The 18,710-nt window shown below is 34.7% G+C and overlaps 3 protein-coding genes across 7 annotated transcripts; 1 reads left to right on the forward strand and 2 right to left on the reverse strand.

The window, feature by feature from the left end:
- Positions 1-1,277: 1,277 nt before the first annotated feature.
- LOC104752255 (protein FATTY ACID EXPORT 7) lies at positions 1,278-3,257 on the reverse strand. Its single transcript, XM_010474350.3, has 3 exons — positions 3,103-3,257; positions 1,764-1,898; positions 1,278-1,626 (listed from the first exon to the last, which is right to left on the reverse strand). The coding sequence occupies exons 1-3, from the start codon at positions 3,155-3,157 to the stop codon at positions 1,490-1,492; spliced, it is 327 nt and encodes a 108-aa protein (XP_010472652.1). The 5' UTR covers positions 3,158-3,257; the 3' UTR covers positions 1,278-1,489.
- Positions 3,258-3,657: 400 nt separating this feature from the next.
- On the reverse strand, positions 3,658-6,134 carry LOC109124851 (3-ketoacyl-CoA synthase 10). Its single transcript, XM_019238328.2, has 3 exons — positions 5,526-6,134; positions 4,544-5,169; positions 3,658-4,459 (listed from the first exon to the last, which is right to left on the reverse strand). The coding sequence occupies exons 1-3, from the start codon at positions 5,931-5,933 to the stop codon at positions 3,841-3,843; spliced, it is 1,653 nt and encodes a 550-aa protein (XP_019093873.1). The 5' UTR covers positions 5,934-6,134; the 3' UTR covers positions 3,658-3,840.
- A 7,079-nt stretch (positions 6,135-13,213) lies between these two features.
- LOC104752257 (3beta-hydroxysteroid-dehydrogenase/decarboxylase) lies at positions 13,214-18,414 on the forward strand. Of its 5 annotated transcripts, XR_015584303.1 has the most exons (14): positions 13,230-13,320; positions 13,402-13,647; positions 13,732-13,821; positions 13,923-14,056; positions 14,234-14,404; positions 15,186-15,311; positions 15,809-15,888; positions 16,364-16,562; positions 16,699-16,804; positions 17,092-17,266; positions 17,547-17,703; positions 17,847-17,913; positions 18,031-18,257; positions 18,348-18,414. XR_015584303.1 is itself a non-coding variant. In XM_010474354.3 (13 exons), the coding sequence occupies exons 3-13, from the start codon at positions 13,761-13,763 to the stop codon at positions 18,174-18,176; spliced, it is 1,422 nt and encodes a 473-aa protein (XP_010472656.1). In that variant the 5' UTR covers positions 13,214-13,320; positions 13,402-13,647; positions 13,740-13,760; the 3' UTR covers positions 18,177-18,286. The 5 variants fall into 5 exon arrangements, 4 of the variants coding, with proteins under 4 accessions (XP_010472656.1, XP_010472654.1, XP_087347351.1 ...); XM_010474354.3 differs by lacking the exon at positions 18,348-18,414 and having other exon boundaries at positions 13,214-13,320; positions 13,740-13,821; positions 18,031-18,286; XM_010474352.3 differs by lacking the exon at positions 18,348-18,414 and having other exon boundaries at positions 18,031-18,286.
- The last annotated feature ends 296 nt before the right edge of the window (positions 18,415-18,710 follow it).

Below are 18,710 nucleotides of genomic sequence, written 5' to 3' on the forward strand. Positions count from 1 at the left end.
TGTCTAGGGACATGTGACACGTGAATGGTGTAGACTAGAGAAAATCAGTGTCAAACCCTATCTCCTACTCTTATTTTCTAGCTTCCCTTCTATAAAATCCATTCCTTATTGGCTAGTGTATTAGCATCCTCACCCATAGAAAATATTCAACTTTTCATTTGCTTGTACACTTGTAGTTCTAACTTCTAAGCTATGTTCAAGACTATAAGTTTTGTTCTCTAACCATGTTTGTTTCTCTGCTTGTTCTTTCTTTAGTTACTTTTTGGCATAATTCACTGATTCCATCAACTCGTTCAAGCACCAGCTCGAAGAAGCGTAACTAGTTTATCTTAAGAAATCATGGATCTGAAAAAGCTACGCTTCTCGAGAAGGTGCGTGAGCAAGTTGATGCATATTTTGATCTGTAAAGAATAAAATCGAATCTCAGTGTGATGATGTCAGTTTTATCCAATTCAAGAAGAACTCTTTGAATTTCTTCCTTGTTTATTTGATTATACTACTGTTGTTAGTAGTTAATGATGATTGCATTGCTATTAAATATCTTAGCCAGAGAAACTAAATGGATGGTTTAGGGATGAAACTGTAAGTACTTTTGATTTCACACGTTATATGACTTTTAACACTGTTATTTGTGCAGTTAGAGTTGTTGTGAGAGTAAGTATTAATTAATGAGAGCAATTGTTTTAAAAGCCTTGAGAAGTTGGATTCTTGTTTTTTTTTTTTTTTTTTTTTTTTAATTATGTGAAAATGGATAATGTAAAATACAAATGCATTTAAATGTTCTTTTTCATTTCACCACTAAAAAGGTTGACAATTCCACCTCCGGTTAAACTTTGATTTTTAACTTTATATGTGACTCTCTTTTAATAATGTGTATTTGTGCAGTAAAAGTTGTTGTAGGAGTAACCATAGTGGTACATAAAATAGCTATTAGCCAAAAATCACAAAACGTAAACGCATAGGTTTTATGATTAGAGAAGACAAAATCTCTTGATGTTTTCCAACTAAAATAGATAAAAATATCTAATGTTTCAGTGTGTAAAAACTTTTCTTAATGTGAAAATGTAAAATAAAAATGCATTTGTAAGTCGAAATTTGCTAATAAAAGTGAAGATTATCCTATAAACTTTTGAGTCGTTGTTGACCTTATCTTCTATTCCATCGCATCACGTTTACTTTCAAGTCTCGGATTCTGTGGCTCTCTTTATCTGAGCTTTAAAAGTCTTCGTCGTGTTACAGAATAAGAAGATGTTTAAGTTCTCACTTTAGTGAAATTCTTACTCTTCAATATCATTGTTTCATTTACTCAGCAGCATATTTTCTTAAAACTACACGGGACAAAAAAAACTTTTGATAAAAGAAACAACACCACCCACAAAGGCACAAATCATTAGTACAACAATACAATACTCAGAAACTTTGAAATGCCCACTTAAAACTTTTAACAACATTGGGAAATAGGTCCCCAAGGAAGAAGGCAGAGAGGCTTTCAACTTGAGCGAATGAGGCCGTGCAAGTAAGCTCCAGTCATGACGAGTGACACCAACGACACAACTCCAGCCGGGACCACTTTCCTCGTCCTTAAGTAACGTGATCCCATCATCCCTGTCAGTGCCACCGACCCCACTGCATAATTAACATCCAAAGAGTTAGATAGACCAGACAGGAGAACCAAGTTACTGCAACATACTTGAACTTTGGATTCATCATAAGCTGCTTTAAGATTTGTCAAGAATGAACAGAAATTAGTAAGAGTCTCTTACCAATGCCAATGGAGGATGCTAAGACAGGATTTCGTGGGAGCTCCGCAGATACATAATAGAACAATGCAGCTGATCCTCCTCCTGCGACTAGTGATATTTTGCTTCTGCCTTTCAGGTAACCCACCAACCCACCAGCTGAACCACAAAAATTGCCATGAGTCAAAAGCATTATACGTTAGATGAAGATGACAGACTGGAAGACAAATTGCATTGAGGAAAGATCTACCACACTCATTGAAGGATGGAAGAATCGTATAGATACACAACATTATACAAACATTGTGACCTAGCAGTCACAGCATAAACTCCAATGATGTGGCAAACCTCACTACACCCAAATAATAGCACTATTTACCACACTCCAGATCTAACACTCGTATTTCAGATTAGAACAAGACAATATAACCAGTTTCTATCATGAAGTTAACAGCTAACACACTTATCCAGTCACACCACAAGACATGCTAAACTACAATCAGACTGGTAACCACGCATTACAAAAGCCAGGATAAATAGTTTCGATGACAGTGACAACTGACAACGATAGAGACGTGAATATCTCGTGAACATGAAGTCATGGGAACAAAATTATCTAATGGTTCCTTTCGTACACTATCTAACCTTCTGTTATCTGAAGTAATGGGGAAGTAAGTATATTTTTAATTTTTGTAGTTGCCCTTAAATTAGTTAACAAGATGGGCATTTCAGAATCTGAATTTATTTTGATGGTATCACTGCTGAACAAAAAAAGTCTAGGGTCATTATTGGATATATCTATTGATCTCCCTGATCATTGTTCCTACTGTAGTTTCTACTTTGTTACTAAAGCGAGCTCTAGTTCCTATACATTGTTTTCCAATCTCATAGATGCTAAAGTTGGGGATCACATGTAGAAGATACTAGTGGCTGTGAAAAAAAGACTCTAGAGCAGATCACAGAGGAGCTGATCTTGAGACAGGGCGGGCCTGACGCACTGAGGGACCTGACTGCAAAACCTTGTCTCGCTATCCTATTTGCAACAAACAATTCACAGTATAGATAAACCAAAACAAGAAACGGATCGATATCATGGCAAAGACAAACAAATATTTAGCAATCCAACAAACTAAGGATCAAAACTAGATTTGTATAAGTTGAAGTTGATGGACCTAGTCAGTGGAGAATTTAACAAAAACAGTTCCGAGAAGTAATAGCACCAAGAAGCAAGTGTAACCAAAACTCAAAACCTAATTTTTCATTTTTCGTAACTCAAAACCTAATTTTGTACTGCTGGATTCGGAAAAATAATTAAGTAGATCAAGTCAAGGAGATAATTTGAAGGCAGCGATCAGATTGATACCTCCGAGAAAAGAAGCATAAACAAGAGTGAACTTCTGAGACATAGATGACTCCATCTTCTTCTTCAGCGACAATGATCTTCGCTTTCTCTACGGAAAAAAATTGGAGACGAAGCAAGTCAGTCAGTAGTCAAATGAAGCAAGGTCAAGAACGGCGTCATTGACTTGAAAATGACCCTTAGTGGGCCTGGGCCTGACTTGTTTACAGGTTTCTGAATCTGGTCTACTTGAAATCAGTAGGCCCATAAATTCCCAATTTCAGGTATTATATAGCAAGCTCCGTTTTCTGAAATTAGGAAATGGAAACGATTTTTTTACCTTGTAAAGATCACTAGTCTACTCTACAATGAGAGTTACTCAGCCGAAAGTTATGTTTCGTTATTGTTTTCGTGCAAGTACCTTCTATACACGTAAAGTAAATATTGCGTTAGAAAAAAGTGATTGTTTTACTTTGAAACATTAAATAAGTTACAATAACCATCTGTTCTATCAACCAACCGAAAAGAAGGGTTTTTTTTTGTTTTTGTTTTTTACTCTCAAAGTTTATGAAGGTCGAATAGAACAAACAAATAGTAAAATAAGTTGAAGCTGAACAGGTCTCTAACCACATCCATTCTTACAGCATGACTTAGATACGAATGATCGGTAAATAACTCCTATCATCCAACCAAATCGTCTCTTTTGGTTGGAGTAATTTAGAGATCTTACATGATTTATAGTTTATATAGAAGAATAACAATTCAGAGAGGCACAGGGTAACGGTTGACGCAATCCACCCAAGGATTGTTCCTTGTCGGTTTCTTCACTTTTCTCATTGCCTTCCACACCACACTGTTACACTTAAAACCTGATCCGAATGCAATCTGCCAAACCCTATCTCCTCTACGAACACTTTCCTTGGCTTCCAAGTAAGCCAGCTCGTACCAGATTCCGCTGCTGGAAGTGTTTCCAAACCTGTGAAGTGTCATCCTAGAAGCCTCCATGTTCTCTTCACTCAAGCCTAGATTCTTTTGAAGCTCCTCAAGCACTACTTTGCTTGCCGCGTGGAAGCAGAAGTGCTCGAAGGCGAGCTTGTAGTCGGGGATGTATGGCTTGGAGACATCCGAAGAGGACGACTTGGTTCCATTGGTTTTTGCGGTGACGGAAGATGAGAAGGAGGTGGTTGTGGAGGTTTTGGCCGCAGGTGAAAAAGTTCTGCGGAGCAAAGCGGCGAAGAAGAGAAGCTGCTCGGAGAAAGGAAGGACGAGAGGGCCTAAGGTGGTGATGTTGGTCTTGAGAGCTTCACCTCCTACTTCCATTAGGTCTCTACTTATCTTCAAACCCTTGAATCCTTGTTCATCTTCTTCTTGGTATACACTCCTAAAAACCATCCACAAACAATATAATTAGTTACTAGCTAGGTCATAAGATTAAAAAACGAATAAAAATCGACAAGAATGAAACCTGAAGCTACGGTCGTCGGCAGCCTTGTGAGTCCGGACAATGTGCTCGAGACGGTACTTAGCATGGCGGAAGTCACGACGACGGTTAGAGAGCATAACAGCGGAGCAACCCATCCTAAAGAAGCAATTAGGTATAACCATTGACTTGTCACTTCCAACGTACCAGTTATACCCAACCATCTCAGTGCTCACCACCACAGCGTAACTGTTAGGGTTAGACTGAAGCATGTCACGAGCAAGATCAACAGCTATGATTCCAGCAGAACATCCCATCCCTCCGAGGTTGTAACTAAGTATGTTCCCTCTCATTTTGTAATGGTTGATCACCATTGCAGACAGTGACGGTGTCGGGTTGAAAATGCTACAGTTAACCACAAGGACTCCGACGTCTTTAGGTTTGACACGTGTCTTCTCGAAGAGCTCGTCTAGTGCTCCGAAGATCACTGTAGACGCTTCTTCACGACCCTCTTTCATCGTTGTTATGTTCTCCGATGAAGAGATGGATCTTGGGACGTACGTTTCGTCGCCTATGCCTGAGGCTTGCAAGATCCTCTTCTTGAAACCGAGTGTCTCTTCGTCGAATTTCCCAGACTTTCTAGCCAGCTCTATGAACTCTTCTTTTGTCACCTAAACCAATCCAAAGCAAAAATAAGTAAACCGGAAATAACCGGAATTGAGTGGACTTTTGTTTGGTTTGGTTCAGCTTCATTTAATTATCAGTCCGGTTCCTATCAATATCCTTTGATTATTATTGTAAATAAGATTTGATAAACCAAATTTATACCTTTTTTGTTACAGAATTTGGCAACATTCATAAACGGAAAAATAATTACTGACCCAACACATGCAAAGGCACAAATTTGGTTTACTAATGAGGCTTGGTTAGGCATCCCTATCTATCTATAAACTAATCCGTCAAGTTATAATTTCTAAGTGAACATAGTTTAGACTAATTTCCTCTATTGAAAAAGATTGGGACGTACCTTGAGTTCATCGGAGGGCTTGTAACAAGCGAAATCAATGAGGTAAACAGAGCGAGGACGAGACATGAAGTAGACACACGCGGTTAAGACAAATACACCAATGAATCCGGTGACAGTTGCAAGATCATAGTCCCAAAGTTTCTTCCAAATCTCTTCTCTGCTTAAACTCCCAACCTCAGCGCTAAAAATCAGCACAAGAACTGGTATGGTCGCCAAATAAAACGCATGGTTTATGAGGTAGTGGTAACCAAGTTTCACGTACTTCAAGTTCACGGACTGAAGAAAATCCGGTAGACGTCTCCGGACCCTTACAGAGAACGTTGGTGAGCCAGCGTTAGGACCGGATGGTTCGATCCCACGGTTGACGATCTCGGTCGAGAGTAGATCTTGCTCGTTGGATCTACCCATTTCCTCTTCTTCTTTTTTTGTTCTAGGTTGGTTTATGTGAGTGAGATCTATAGGTTGATGAAGTGTATATCTTATAAGGAGTTGTGTTGGCAAAAATAGTAAATATGAATTTGTGTAGTTATATGAGAGTAATGGTAAAATTGTGGGGATTGGGTTTGGTGGTTGGTGAGAGGGTAGTTAATGTCGCCAACTACTTGTACTGGTCGTAGTTGGAGTGAGTTATGTCACTCTTAATTCCTCCGTTCTATAAGGTGTAGTTTTGGATCTTATGTTTTCATTAGTACAATTTTTTATACTAACATATGTCAAAGGAGTTATTTTATTGAATTAAGCAAGTAGATTTGGTTAAAAACCGACAGGTTTGTGGAAAACTTTGGTTTTGTTTTTGTTTAGAACATGATGATAGCAAGACAATGAAATAAATTCGGAAGTTAAGATTGTTCTCAACTCTTAAACTGTTTGCTTGATGTTTATATATATAATTTATATACAACCTATTTTGATCTCCTTTGTTGACTTTTTATTTTTGTTGTAACGTAAAATTTATTATGCAACAAGAAAACCTTACAAATTAGAGTTTGTGTCTAAGCTCAATAAAAGTGGAAACAAAAAGTTTCAATGAACATATAATTTCTATATGTCAATAAAAGTGGAAACAAAAAGTTTCAATGAGCTCATATATGTTTTGGAAAAGAAGAACTAAAAAAAAAAAAAACTATATGATCACTGGTCCAAATAGCACTTAAATTTTGCCAGAAGAGTTATAAATTTAAACAAATTCTCACCGACTCATTTCATTAATTATAGTCATTAGTCAATAACTTTTGTCACTTACAATGAATCGATTGGTGGATCCGTGGATATATGATATCTGTATACATATAATCGCGGGCGGCTACATTAGGCAAAAACGAGCTTTTATTATCGAAGACACTTTTAACCTGATGCATGTAGCAAAATAGAAGAGAAATAAATAGTGACCGAAATCCAAATCCCCACATAAAATAATACTATTCATATATAGTGATAAGATTCACGATTTTTTTTCTCTTTAAATGTGATAAGACATACTAACGCATTTGACATGCATGTTCTTCTATGGATTTACTACACTTTATAACACAAAATAATCTAAACAAGCTCATCATAGTATAACACTCAAAGAAACATATTACACAACAAAAATTCTTGGATACAACAATATGTCATGTCATATTTTAAAAAATAAATTAAAATTAAAATAAAAAGACAAAACAAGGAAACAAATTATGTAGATCTTTTATTAAGGAAACTATGTTGGTTTGGGTTTATAAAAAAGAATTAAAGGTTAAACATTAAATTTTTAAATTGTATATAGGTTTGGGTTTATAAAAGAATGGTTAGGATTTAGATTTTATAATTAAATAAAATTATATGTCGGTTTGAGTTTACAAAAGAGTGGTTAGGGTTTAGATTTTACAATTAAACGAAATTATATGTCGGTTTGGGTTTATAAAAGAGCGGTTAGGATTTAGATTTTACAATGAAACAAAATTATATGTCGGTTTGGGTTTACAAAAGAGTAGTTAGACTTTAGATTTTACAATTAAACAAAATTATATGTCGGTTTGGGTTTACAAAATCGTGGTTAGAGTTTAGATATTATAATTAAACAAAATTATATGTTGGTTTGGATTTATAAAAGAGTGTTTAGGGTTTAGATTTTACAATTAAACAAAATTATATATCGGTTTGGGTTATAAAAGAGTGGTTAAGGTTTAGATTTTACAATTAAACAAAATTATATGTCGGTTTGGGTTTATAAAAAATGGTTTGGGTTTAGATGTGATAATTAAAAACTGTAATATAATATTAAAATTAACAATTTTAAAATTAGATGGTCTACAGAATTTGTTTACTTAGTTAAGATTTGTTTCCTTAATTTAAAGGGTGTGAATAAGAGAGGTTCACCCCTAGGGGTGAACCCAAGAATTATCCATTACAGAAAGAGCAATATCCAGAAGTTTGCTAGACTAGTAATTGTGTAACCAAAGATTTCCATATCTATAGACTATGTAAAATGCAGTTTTCCACATTTTTCTTACTTCATTCCATCAAACTAGCTTTGGTGCGGTGTTTGTTGCAGCAGGATTAGTACTTAGTAACATATATAAATCTCTACTCTTGTCATGGGATGGTCGATTTGGTTTATATCTGAAGGTTCATTGTCTCAGGATGGTATTTAGATCAAAGAGTAAAGCCCGTTCAATTGCATTAAAGAATAAATGGGAACCCCCACCATGAGAGTCAAACCCTAACACCGTGGGAGAACTCAAGGTGAGATGACGTTTCCAAGTCTCAAGGGTAAATAGTTCTCGAACCTATTCAAATTCTTGTTTCCACTTTCCAACTCCACTATAAATACCAATTCCAAATAAGGAATAAAATTACTTACACTAAAGTGACTCTCCTGCGTCAATATGTCTATGAGATGGCAGCCTCCCACATTATGTTACAGTATTCATAGAGAGATGGGTTAGCTCACGTATATGTTGATAACAACTTGTAACCTACTAACCTCTTTAAAAGAAAAAGACTACATACGAGTGGCATAAAAACGTTATACTGACTAGATTGTTCTGTAAATATATATGTTTGAATTGGTCGTATATGAGACGACGTCAAAAACATTATATATATAAAAAGCAGAATTATGCATGTGACTTAGCAAAGACAAACACATGCCCAAATGGGGTTCTTTAAGTGCGTGTGTTCTATATGGTTGCGTTACAAACAAAAAAAAAGGGAAAAATTAAATTGAATCGTGACGTCCAATATATACTGCAAAAGAAATAAGATGAAAATGTTATTATTATTATATAGTATCATCTTAAAAACACGAAACATTTCTTATAGTAGATCTTATCGGGTAAACATCGGTTGTCAAAAATTATTATATAATATAACCCCACAAACGAGATACGTTCGACAACATAAATATTTTCTAAATATGTAAATTTGATATGTGATCAAAAATTTGTTAGTTTAAACTTGAAAGGGAAAAAAGGGTAGCTGTCATATATAAGAAGTTGCTAAGACGTATGGGAATTTATAACGTTGACGAGAGAGTTGAGGATGATGTTGAGATGTAAATGATGATATCTAACTTATGGCTGTCCTCTTTAATGAGTCAAATAGCTGAGGCTGTGAGGCATTTTACGGGAAGTAGTTGAAGCAACAACTCCTTATCATTATTGCACATTATTTCTCATTTCTAGACACATTTTTTTTTGTTGTAATAAGATTATAATTTTAGATCAGTTAGGTGGGTCTTTTTGGACGATGAATTTCGTGGGTCATAAGCCCAAATACAATGACACAGTGAATAAACTTTACCAAAATAAGGTGGAAACACGTACGTGCATGCTTGAGTTCGTTCCAAGAAGAAGCTGGGTCTATATATATACTCTATATATATAGTGCAAGAGAAGATAATCAGGTGAGGTACGAATATACTAAATCTCCGGTTAGTTTGTTGCAAATATCAGAGAAGGTTATCGAACCAATCTTTAAGATATACAAGTACACCAAACTCAAAAGTTTTTTCTTACGTTTTTTCTCTCAAAAAAAAAAAAAGTTTTTTCTTACTTACAATTGAAGATAAGATTATCTAACTTTTTGTATAAAAACGGGGTTATTTTGTTCTACCCCGGCTTTGTGTACCAAAAATACATTATACCTTTGTCCTCAACCGTATTCTAATGAAATTAGCCCTTTAAGATGAAAAAGTACATATCCAACCTTAATCAGCCAGTCAAGGTTCTAACTTCCGTTGACTTTATTACAACACATTTATGACCAGAGTCAACCCATAAAATAAAGATGTTGTAAACTGCTGCCATTCTTTATACTATATATATACAAAGAAAAAGTTACAAATAAGAATCTTTAGTGAGCCACCAAATTAAGTAAGGTTTATTGGTTAGCGACTTAAATTGATTTGGAAGTCTAATAAAAAAGCATTTATCATTGATTGTCTATTTTTGCCAAAATAAAAAGGATTTATTATTATTCAAAACACAATAATTGATATCCGAATGTTTGATCTTCATAAATGGAATCTAACAAATTTGTAAGTGTTTTAAAATAAATTGTGTATGTAGGGGGGGGGGGGGGGGGGGGAGTGTAATATCAACAAACCATCCTAGGCCAGGAAGGAATGTCAAAATTATTTAAACAAATATGGCTGAGGTTCAAAAACACATTTTGTGACCTTAGCCATTCGTTACCGTGAACCATCCCACTTGGAAACAAGCTCCAGCTTGCCAACCTTTATTTGTAACCTCGTGTTCTGACAATCGAGATACAATATCATTTGATTTACAAACCAATTTTTTTCAAAAGGTGTGTTTTATTTATATTACATAAGTTACAAATGTTACCAAGTTTGTACACATTTGGATCTATTTTCGCAAACTACATTGTGCACATTATTTATTTTATAAAAGCTATAAACCTATACTAATGGACTACCAAGAAAAATAAGGGTGATTATAAAGTTAATATTTAGTAAAGTATGACCGTATGAGTTATTAATGCATGCGTGTGTTATTTGGTGAAGTGTGTGGTTATGGGTGCACATGCATGCATGTTAATGAGTTTTCGGTAGAGCTTGCATGGCCAATGAACCAATAATATTTGAAATACTATATATTAAGTATATATATATATATATATTTTTGCTAAGCAAGTATATAATTCGTTGATGATACGGTAAAATGAGTATGGTGTAGGAAATTATTTTATTGTGATGCATGTGAGGTTGTGGAGAAATAAGAGTTGCATGGGTTTGCATTCTTGATTGATTGATTAATTGTAATAGGAATGTGGTAGTAGTAACTCCAAATTCTTTTTCGTACGTTGTTTATGTAAGTTATACAACTCCCAATACTTCTTTTATCATATCACTTTACTATTATTCAGAAAAAATTTCTTTCTGATTTTGTTCTCGAACATCACTCTTCCTTCCTTATCTTTGTCTCTTCTTCAACTTTTCCCCATATCCGGTCTCGTCCTTCCCGATGTATTGTTTTGTCTAGCCTTAGTCCTTGTGCAGGTTATTTATATATAAAGGGGACGGGTTAAGTTTGTTGATTTTAAAAGTAGATAGATTAATTATATATATATTTATAATTTTGTACGTACATAGTGATATATATGTGTGAGGGGATGAGAATTTCCCCAAGATACCACTATCTAGAGGGGACGGTGGTCGTGAGAGTGTGAGTAATGTGAATTGGGAGCAATAACCGTCTAGAACGTGGAATTCATAATGATTAGTTTCGTTTTTCTTTCTTTTATGGTTTTGGATTGATTTTTGACCGATTATCTCATCTTCTAAAAAAAGATGTAGCATCATTTCAACCACTAATTTGGATTATCTTCGAATTTTGCTAGAATTTTGGATTGTCATCTTCGTAGCAAGTTCAGTAGTATCCTCTTGGTATGTTGGACTGAAAGTTGTAAGTAAGTGCATCAATATTTTTATACGTCAAATTCTTTGTCAGGTCTTTTACTGTTCGATAATGATACTCTTTGCTTCTCGAGTTGTTATTCCAAGTTCAGTTTACTTGGGGTTAATCGCTTTATGATCTGTTTGTTTTTGTGGTTTGTAGTTTTTGTTTATTTTTCTATTTATCTTTGGTGTATATTTTGTTTGGTCCTTTAGATTCGAAGGTTTGTAATATTTAACCGTTTTTTTCCAATTATAACAATAACTAGGTTTGAACCCGCCGTACACCGCGAGATTATGTTTTTTCATATGATAAATTCTGATTTCTTATATATTTTTATAATTTAATAATACATTTCCAATTTGTAAATTTCTTGTTTATTAAATTAGTTGTAAATTGTAAATATGTTAGTTGGTTGTTGCGTTTATAATAGAACTATCAAAGCGGTGTTATCCGTCCACAATTTTAAGCGTCTTGTGATGGATTGAGAATATTTTGACTTCCTCTAATAGGGGATCCATTCGATCCGAGAGTAGCATATATGAAACAAAAATGAGTCCACCAATGTAAGCCACTAGATTTAGTTTAAATATTTTTAAATTAATTATTGTTTAAAAATTTATTGAAAATAAATATTATAATTTCAAAGAGAATATAACCTTTTTATGTATCATTATCTTATAAATATTATAATTTCTTGAAACTACCACATGTATAATAATCCAACCCGCTCTATTATAAGTTTATAACCCATAATTTTTTTACATCTTTTCTCTTTTGAATTAATTTAATGTATCAATCTAGTCTTTAGTTAAAGTTTTTCAAATATTAAAAAATAAATATACTGTAGATACAAGTTTGATTTTATTTTTATAACGCAATTGCATGATTCATGAATACGTTTTTTATTTGCAGTGGATATTATCAAATGTATATGAAATAGTGTATCAAATGTATACGAAATACTGTATGGAAATACTCATTTACTCAAAAAAAAATATAAATAAGAAAATTACATGTGTTAGTAGGATCGAAGGCCCAATGTGAAGTCTCAAATACTTTTCTTCACGGGTCAGATTCTTTGAAAACACGCGGATCCTCTTCTACTCACATGCTAATTTTAATTAAGTTTTCTAATTACAGTTTTAATCTTTTCAATTTCAATTAAACATCTCCTTTGTGAATAATTCAGTGGCAATTGCTGTAAATGAAACCATAATTTTAGACATTCTTAATTTTGTACTTCTCTTTTAATAGTATTAAGATTAATCGTTTGTTTTAACTTATTTCAAATGTCTTAAACGAGATTACTAATCCAACCATTTTGAAAAATTAATTTTAATCTTTCAGCCGTCAGATTTAAATGGTTTTCGATTAACTAAACTCAAAACACTAACCTAAATTAAATCACAAAATCACACCCCCTCTTTTCTTATTAATCTAATTAAATCTTAGGCTTTCCATACATATTACAAAAGCATATTAAAAATTAATTATAACTGCACTTTTTTTTGTGATTTATCATTATCTGTAATTCTAAACCAATAGTATTCTTTTTTTTAACAAAAATTATAATTTACCATTAATAAAACTAATAAAAATGTATAGAAACTGAAAAAAACTATATTTAAAAAAAGTTGAATTATTATTAATGAAAAATAGAGGGAGTATGGATTTAAAATTAAACAAACAGAAACTTGTAAAAATTCGAAAGCCCAATAATAATAATAAATTAATAATATTTTTTTTTTCCAATAATAATAATAAATTAATTAATAATAATAAAATAATGAAAATTAGATTTGAGGGAGAAGGTGTGGGACGCATCATCACACACCAAAGCAGTGTTCTCCTGAGAGAGTCTCTTTCAAGCTCTCTCTTTCTTTCTCATAAAGGTAATGCTTCTCTGATTCGCCATTTTTGCTAATCAATTCAAAGCTGAGTAACCCACTCATTGCTATTTCCGTGTGAAGAAGACATGGCGCCGGCAGCTGCTGACGCGGAGCGATGGTGCGTTGTCACCGGTGGTAGAGGATTCGCGGCGAGGCATCTCGTTGAAATGCTCGTACGCTACGAGATGTTCAGCGTCCGTATCGCTGATTTGTCTCCGGCGATAACGCTTGATCCTCAGGAAGAGCACGGAGTTCTCGACGAAGGTTTGAGATCTGGTCGTGTTCAATATCTCTCCGCTGATCTTCGAGATAAATCTCAAGTCGTCAAAGGTTCTTCATCTCAAATCATGGATTGTTTTTAGTATTCGAGTTTGAGATCTATGCATTGTTTTTGTAATTACCTGTTCCCATTAGCTTTTCAGGGAGCTGAGGTGGTGTTTCACATGGCAGCTCCAGATTCTTCTATCAACAATCACCAGCTTCAGTATTCCGTGAATGTTCAAGGTTTCATAGAAACTTCAATCTTGCACTTTTTTGTTTTTGTTTCTCTGTCAAATGCTCTTGTGTTTATTATGTTGCATTGTTTTGGGGTTTTTAATCTACAGGGACACAAAATGTAATTGATGCTTGTGTTGATGTTGGAGTAAAGAGGCTTATTTACACTAGCTCTCCTAGTGTTGTGTTTGATGGTGTTCATGGTATTTTGAATGGTAGTGAATCAATGGCTTACCCATCCAAGGTATTTAATTAGACTTAATTGCATGTCTTTTTAAGTTGTCTTCTACTGGTGCCCTTGACCTTGATGTTTTCTCTTTCTATTGTGGTAACTTGCACTGGATGTCTTTCTATTGTGATATTCTAAATGATTCTATGCTTCTTTTGGAGTTTGCTTATTAATATATCTTCATTTTCTCAGCACAATGACTCATATTCGGCAACTAAAGCTGAAGGAGAAGAATTGATCATGAAGGCGAATGGCAGAAATGGACTACTCACTTGTTGCATACGTCCAAGCAGTATTTTTGGTCCTGGTGATAGATTATTGGTTCCCTCACTTGTTGCTGCTGCTAGGGCTGGGAAATCTAAGGTTGGATGGTTTTCTTTTTCTTTTGATTTTTCCCTCTATCTTCTTTTTTACCTTTCCTCTCCTCTCTTCACTCAATGCTTTAATTATTCGCAAGAAGGCAGCTGCCCTCTGTTGACAGGTTATTCTTTGCTAGACATATTGTAGATAGCTATGTACTATGAAGTTTTTTCAGAAGTTGGATAATTGACTCTCTGGAAAACATAGATTGATTCGTAGGGAATGAAGAAAAAAAAAGATACCAGAAAAGCAATAACTGTAAAATCTTTCGGTTATAGTAGAGCAGAGAGAGAATAATTTATGTTTGTTGTACGCAGAATTTTGGGTTTTGACTTGGCAAAGTTTGTTATGAAGCTTTAAGCTACAAATCTAGAGGACTGAACTTTCTATATGTCGGGAGTCGAGACAGTATTAAGATGTGGGATTTTCTTTGGAAACTTACACTAGGTGGCATAGATGCAATGGTCCTAAAAGTAGCCTTACACGAGATACAAAGGATGATTGGGAAAGCAACATTCGTATGAGTACTTAATATATGATTTAAGGGAGGTTTCCTGGTTGCGCAGTGCGATGTTCTTTCCTATTTAAGAGATATAACTTTGCAAAGAAGGAATTTATTTGGTCTCTGAGGGGCTAGATAAGAGGGGCTTTTTTATGGTTAGGGATCTCTCTAAATGAATTTTATAGGTTAAGATGCATTTTTTGCTTTAATTTCTTCTTTGACATAAAATCTTCCATAAATTTTATATTTGATACGAATGTTTTCTGGTTCTTTAATGTTCAGTTTATTATTGGTGATGGGAATAATCTCTATGATTTCACTTACGTTGAGAATGTTGCTCATGCCCATGTTTGTGCTGAGCGTGCTCTAGCTTCAGGAGGAGATGTTTCTACAAAAGCTGCAGGACAGGTACTTTTTCAGTTGATTACATGCTGTAGTTTTCTAAGGTGGAGTTTGGTCTCAGTTGTATCTCATTTCATTTTTGGTAGCTATAGTTTCTTAGCTCTAAATGTTTAAAACGAATGTCGTCATTTGGTGAACCGGAATAAACTAAGGAAGACATTTTCATGTATGCTGTTTAGGCATGCTTAAAGAATCAGAAATGTTTTAGACATACCATAAAAACTGAGGCAGAAACTGTGTTCACTCTAATATCATGTGAACTTTCAGAGAGCCTTGCTGGTTTTCTGTTTGAGATTATTTTTCTGTTCTGTTGTGTTTAGCTGAGAGATCCGTTTGAGCTGTTTGCCAACTTCTTCAAAGAAGATGATCTACATTTTCTCTTGTTGTATTAAATTGAAATTAAATCCTTTGACTAGAAATTAGTTAAGGCGTATAGTCAGATGGTAATCTATTTATAATGTTTACGGAGTTGTAGGCTGACCTGACATATAGTGAATTTACAGGCATATTTCATCACCAACATGGAGCCAATTAAATTTTGGGAATTTATGTCACAGCTTCTTGAAGGACTTGGCTACGAGAGGTCATAATTTTTTCCCTTTCTTGAGCTGACACATTATTTTGCTTTATAATTGGAAGATCTTTCCATACACAATGAAGGACAGTAATATCCCACTTGACCTTCTGGTGGAAGTAGTACCTAATTAACTCTGCTTTATGAGAGAGTAACATTTGATGAAGAAAATTGACGTATATAAAGATTATCAGAAAGCAATATTTTACAGAAATGCTATTTCAGTTCGAGCGAAATAAAACAGCTAATCTTGATATTTTTCTGACCTTCAAATGAAACAGTTCAAAATAATTGGGTATATCCAATGTTTTCTGCTTACACTTTTGTGCCTGACAAGTTTTTCTGATTTCATGTAAACCATTTTCTTTGGGATAATAGGTTTCTGATCTTTTAAACGCTTTTGACGGCTTACTTATATAGGAAAAAATGCACTGTACAAAAGCTATACCGTCTACTGTTCTTCCTAAATTATTATATTTTGCAGGCCAAGCATAAAGATCCCTGCGTTTGTCATGATGCCGATTGCGCATCTGGTTGAACTGACATATAAATTGTTGGGACCATATGGAATGAAAGTACCACAACTAACACCTTCAAGAGTTCGGCTGCTCTCGTGCAGCAGAACGTTTGATTCTACGAAAGCAAAGGACCGGCTAGGCTATGCTCCTGTGGTGCCACTTCAGGTTATACATTATTTGATTTGAAACAGAAATGTATTTTGCATCTCTATTTCATACCTACTGGCTACTGGGTCTGGATGCATGGCTATATATGAAGCCTTATCATTTTTGTTTAATGCATGCCTTGATGGTCCTGCAGGAAGGTATACGGAGGACAATAGACTCATTCTCTCACCTGACAGCTGCAAGTCAATCTAAAAGAGAAGGTCCATCCAAGGCTTCTAGGATCCTTGGACGTGGAAAGGGTATGGCCATTCATTTAGCATGCTTGTCCTCTCAGCTGATTGTCTCTCACTTGATAAGACCGACAGTGTTTCATTTTAAAATGAATTACTGGAAATTTTCCTTCTATTTTAAAATCTTGGGACAACTTCAACATCTGCACGGCTCTCCTGAAAATGATGGTGTTTAAGTTGCTAGCTACCATATTATTGTGAAGATGCTTAGGGTGTTGGTATAACTAAGATATATATTTTCAAATTTTGAAAAATCTACCGTGGTGTTGATTCATTTGTTACAACATGATTTGCAGTTGCTGATACACTTCTCTGGAAGGACTTAAAGCAAACTCTCACTGCCATATTCATTCTAATTAGTATATATTATAACTTTGTTGCAACTGGGTCTACCGTCGTGACTGCTCTTTCAAAGGCTCTACTGGTAGCATCAGTATTTTTGTTCCTCCATGGCATTCTTCCAGAGAAAATGTAAGATTTCTGAAATGCCAACTTTTGATAAAGTTTCATTGTACGTGCAGTATGAACTACCTTAACCTAACTAGAAGGTATAATGTTCACTATAATATCTTTAGTTTCCATAACACTTAATTTTATCATCATGTTCATGTGAATCCCAGTAGAAGGGAAAGATGCATGCCAAGCATTCTTGAAACACTGTGTCTTGTGCATTTCAATCAGGAACAAACAAAATAAGCATTTGCTGTCTATATAGTTTATGAACAACTGAATATAGATGCTTATTTTGCAGATTTGGTTATACAGTTGAAAAGATTCCTGCATCACAGTTTCACCTCTCGAAAGACTCATCACGTGACCTCTCGTTGTCAGTGATCGCGTCATGGAACACCACTGTAAAAGGTTTAAGATCTCTTTGCCAGGGGAATGATTGGAGCTTATTTTTCAAGGTATTTACCCTTAGAACTCGTTATCTCCCAGTCTAACGAATTCTCGATACCAACCTGAAGCAGAAATGAAGACAGTAATCAGTCGCAAAACTCATCCTTGTAAGTCATATTGTAACACTGGTTTGGTGTTTCTAATGTCATAGGTGGTCTTCGTTTTGTTAGCATTGAGTTTCGCTGGAGCCATTTCTCTTCAAAGCATATTTGTTATAGGTACTCTTTCTCTCTGTCTAGTTTTACGACATGCCAAAACTATTGTTTTCCCTTGACGTATGAATTATAATTCATCAACAATAACTAGTTTTTTGTTGTTGTTGTGGTTCTGCTCAGGACTTCCCATTGCCTTCATTGCTTTTGTCGTGTACGAAAAGAAGGAACAAGAAATCGACTCAATATTGTTGAGTTTCAAATCGTTCGTATGCAAGCAGAAATCCGATGTGTATGAGAAACTGTTTGGAAGCAAGAAACATGACTAAGAATCCTGTTCTCTCTGCGCAGCATTTGTAATATTCTTTTGTTTCCAGCGGCCTGTTACTCTGGTATGAGCATTTTTTCAGGTATTATTGCCAAATCTTTCTTTCACTCATATCTTGTGGTCTTTATTTACATGCGTATTAAGCCCCGCTCTTTGTCCTTCAACGTGAAAGTATAATTTTCGCTGTTGAAAGTCGAATGAATCTGTGAAAATAAAGAGAGAAAAAAAGATAGTGGCAAGGCGTATAAAGTCTAGTGGCTCGAGGTCGAGGGGTACTTGCTTATCTACTAAAAGCTGATGTTTTCGATCAGTGCCTTTAAATATAGAATCAAATGACATAATATTAAGGTGAAAAACAGCTTTAACATAAAACCAAATGGCAGATGGGTAGAAAAAACAAACTTTATGAAGATTAAGAATATTGAGAATATATGACCCAACTTTATCTATCTCTACTTATTGTAGTCTCTGTTTTTCGAATTTTCCTATACTATAAATTAGTTAATATACATGCCTTTGGAAGGAACTTTTTAGT

Source organism: Camelina sativa, chromosome 16 (assembly GCF_030686135.1).
Source record: "Camelina sativa cultivar CO46 ecotype springtype chromosome 16, ASM3068613v1".
Lineage (NCBI taxonomy): Eukaryota > Viridiplantae > Streptophyta > Magnoliopsida > Brassicales > Brassicaceae > Camelina > Camelina sativa.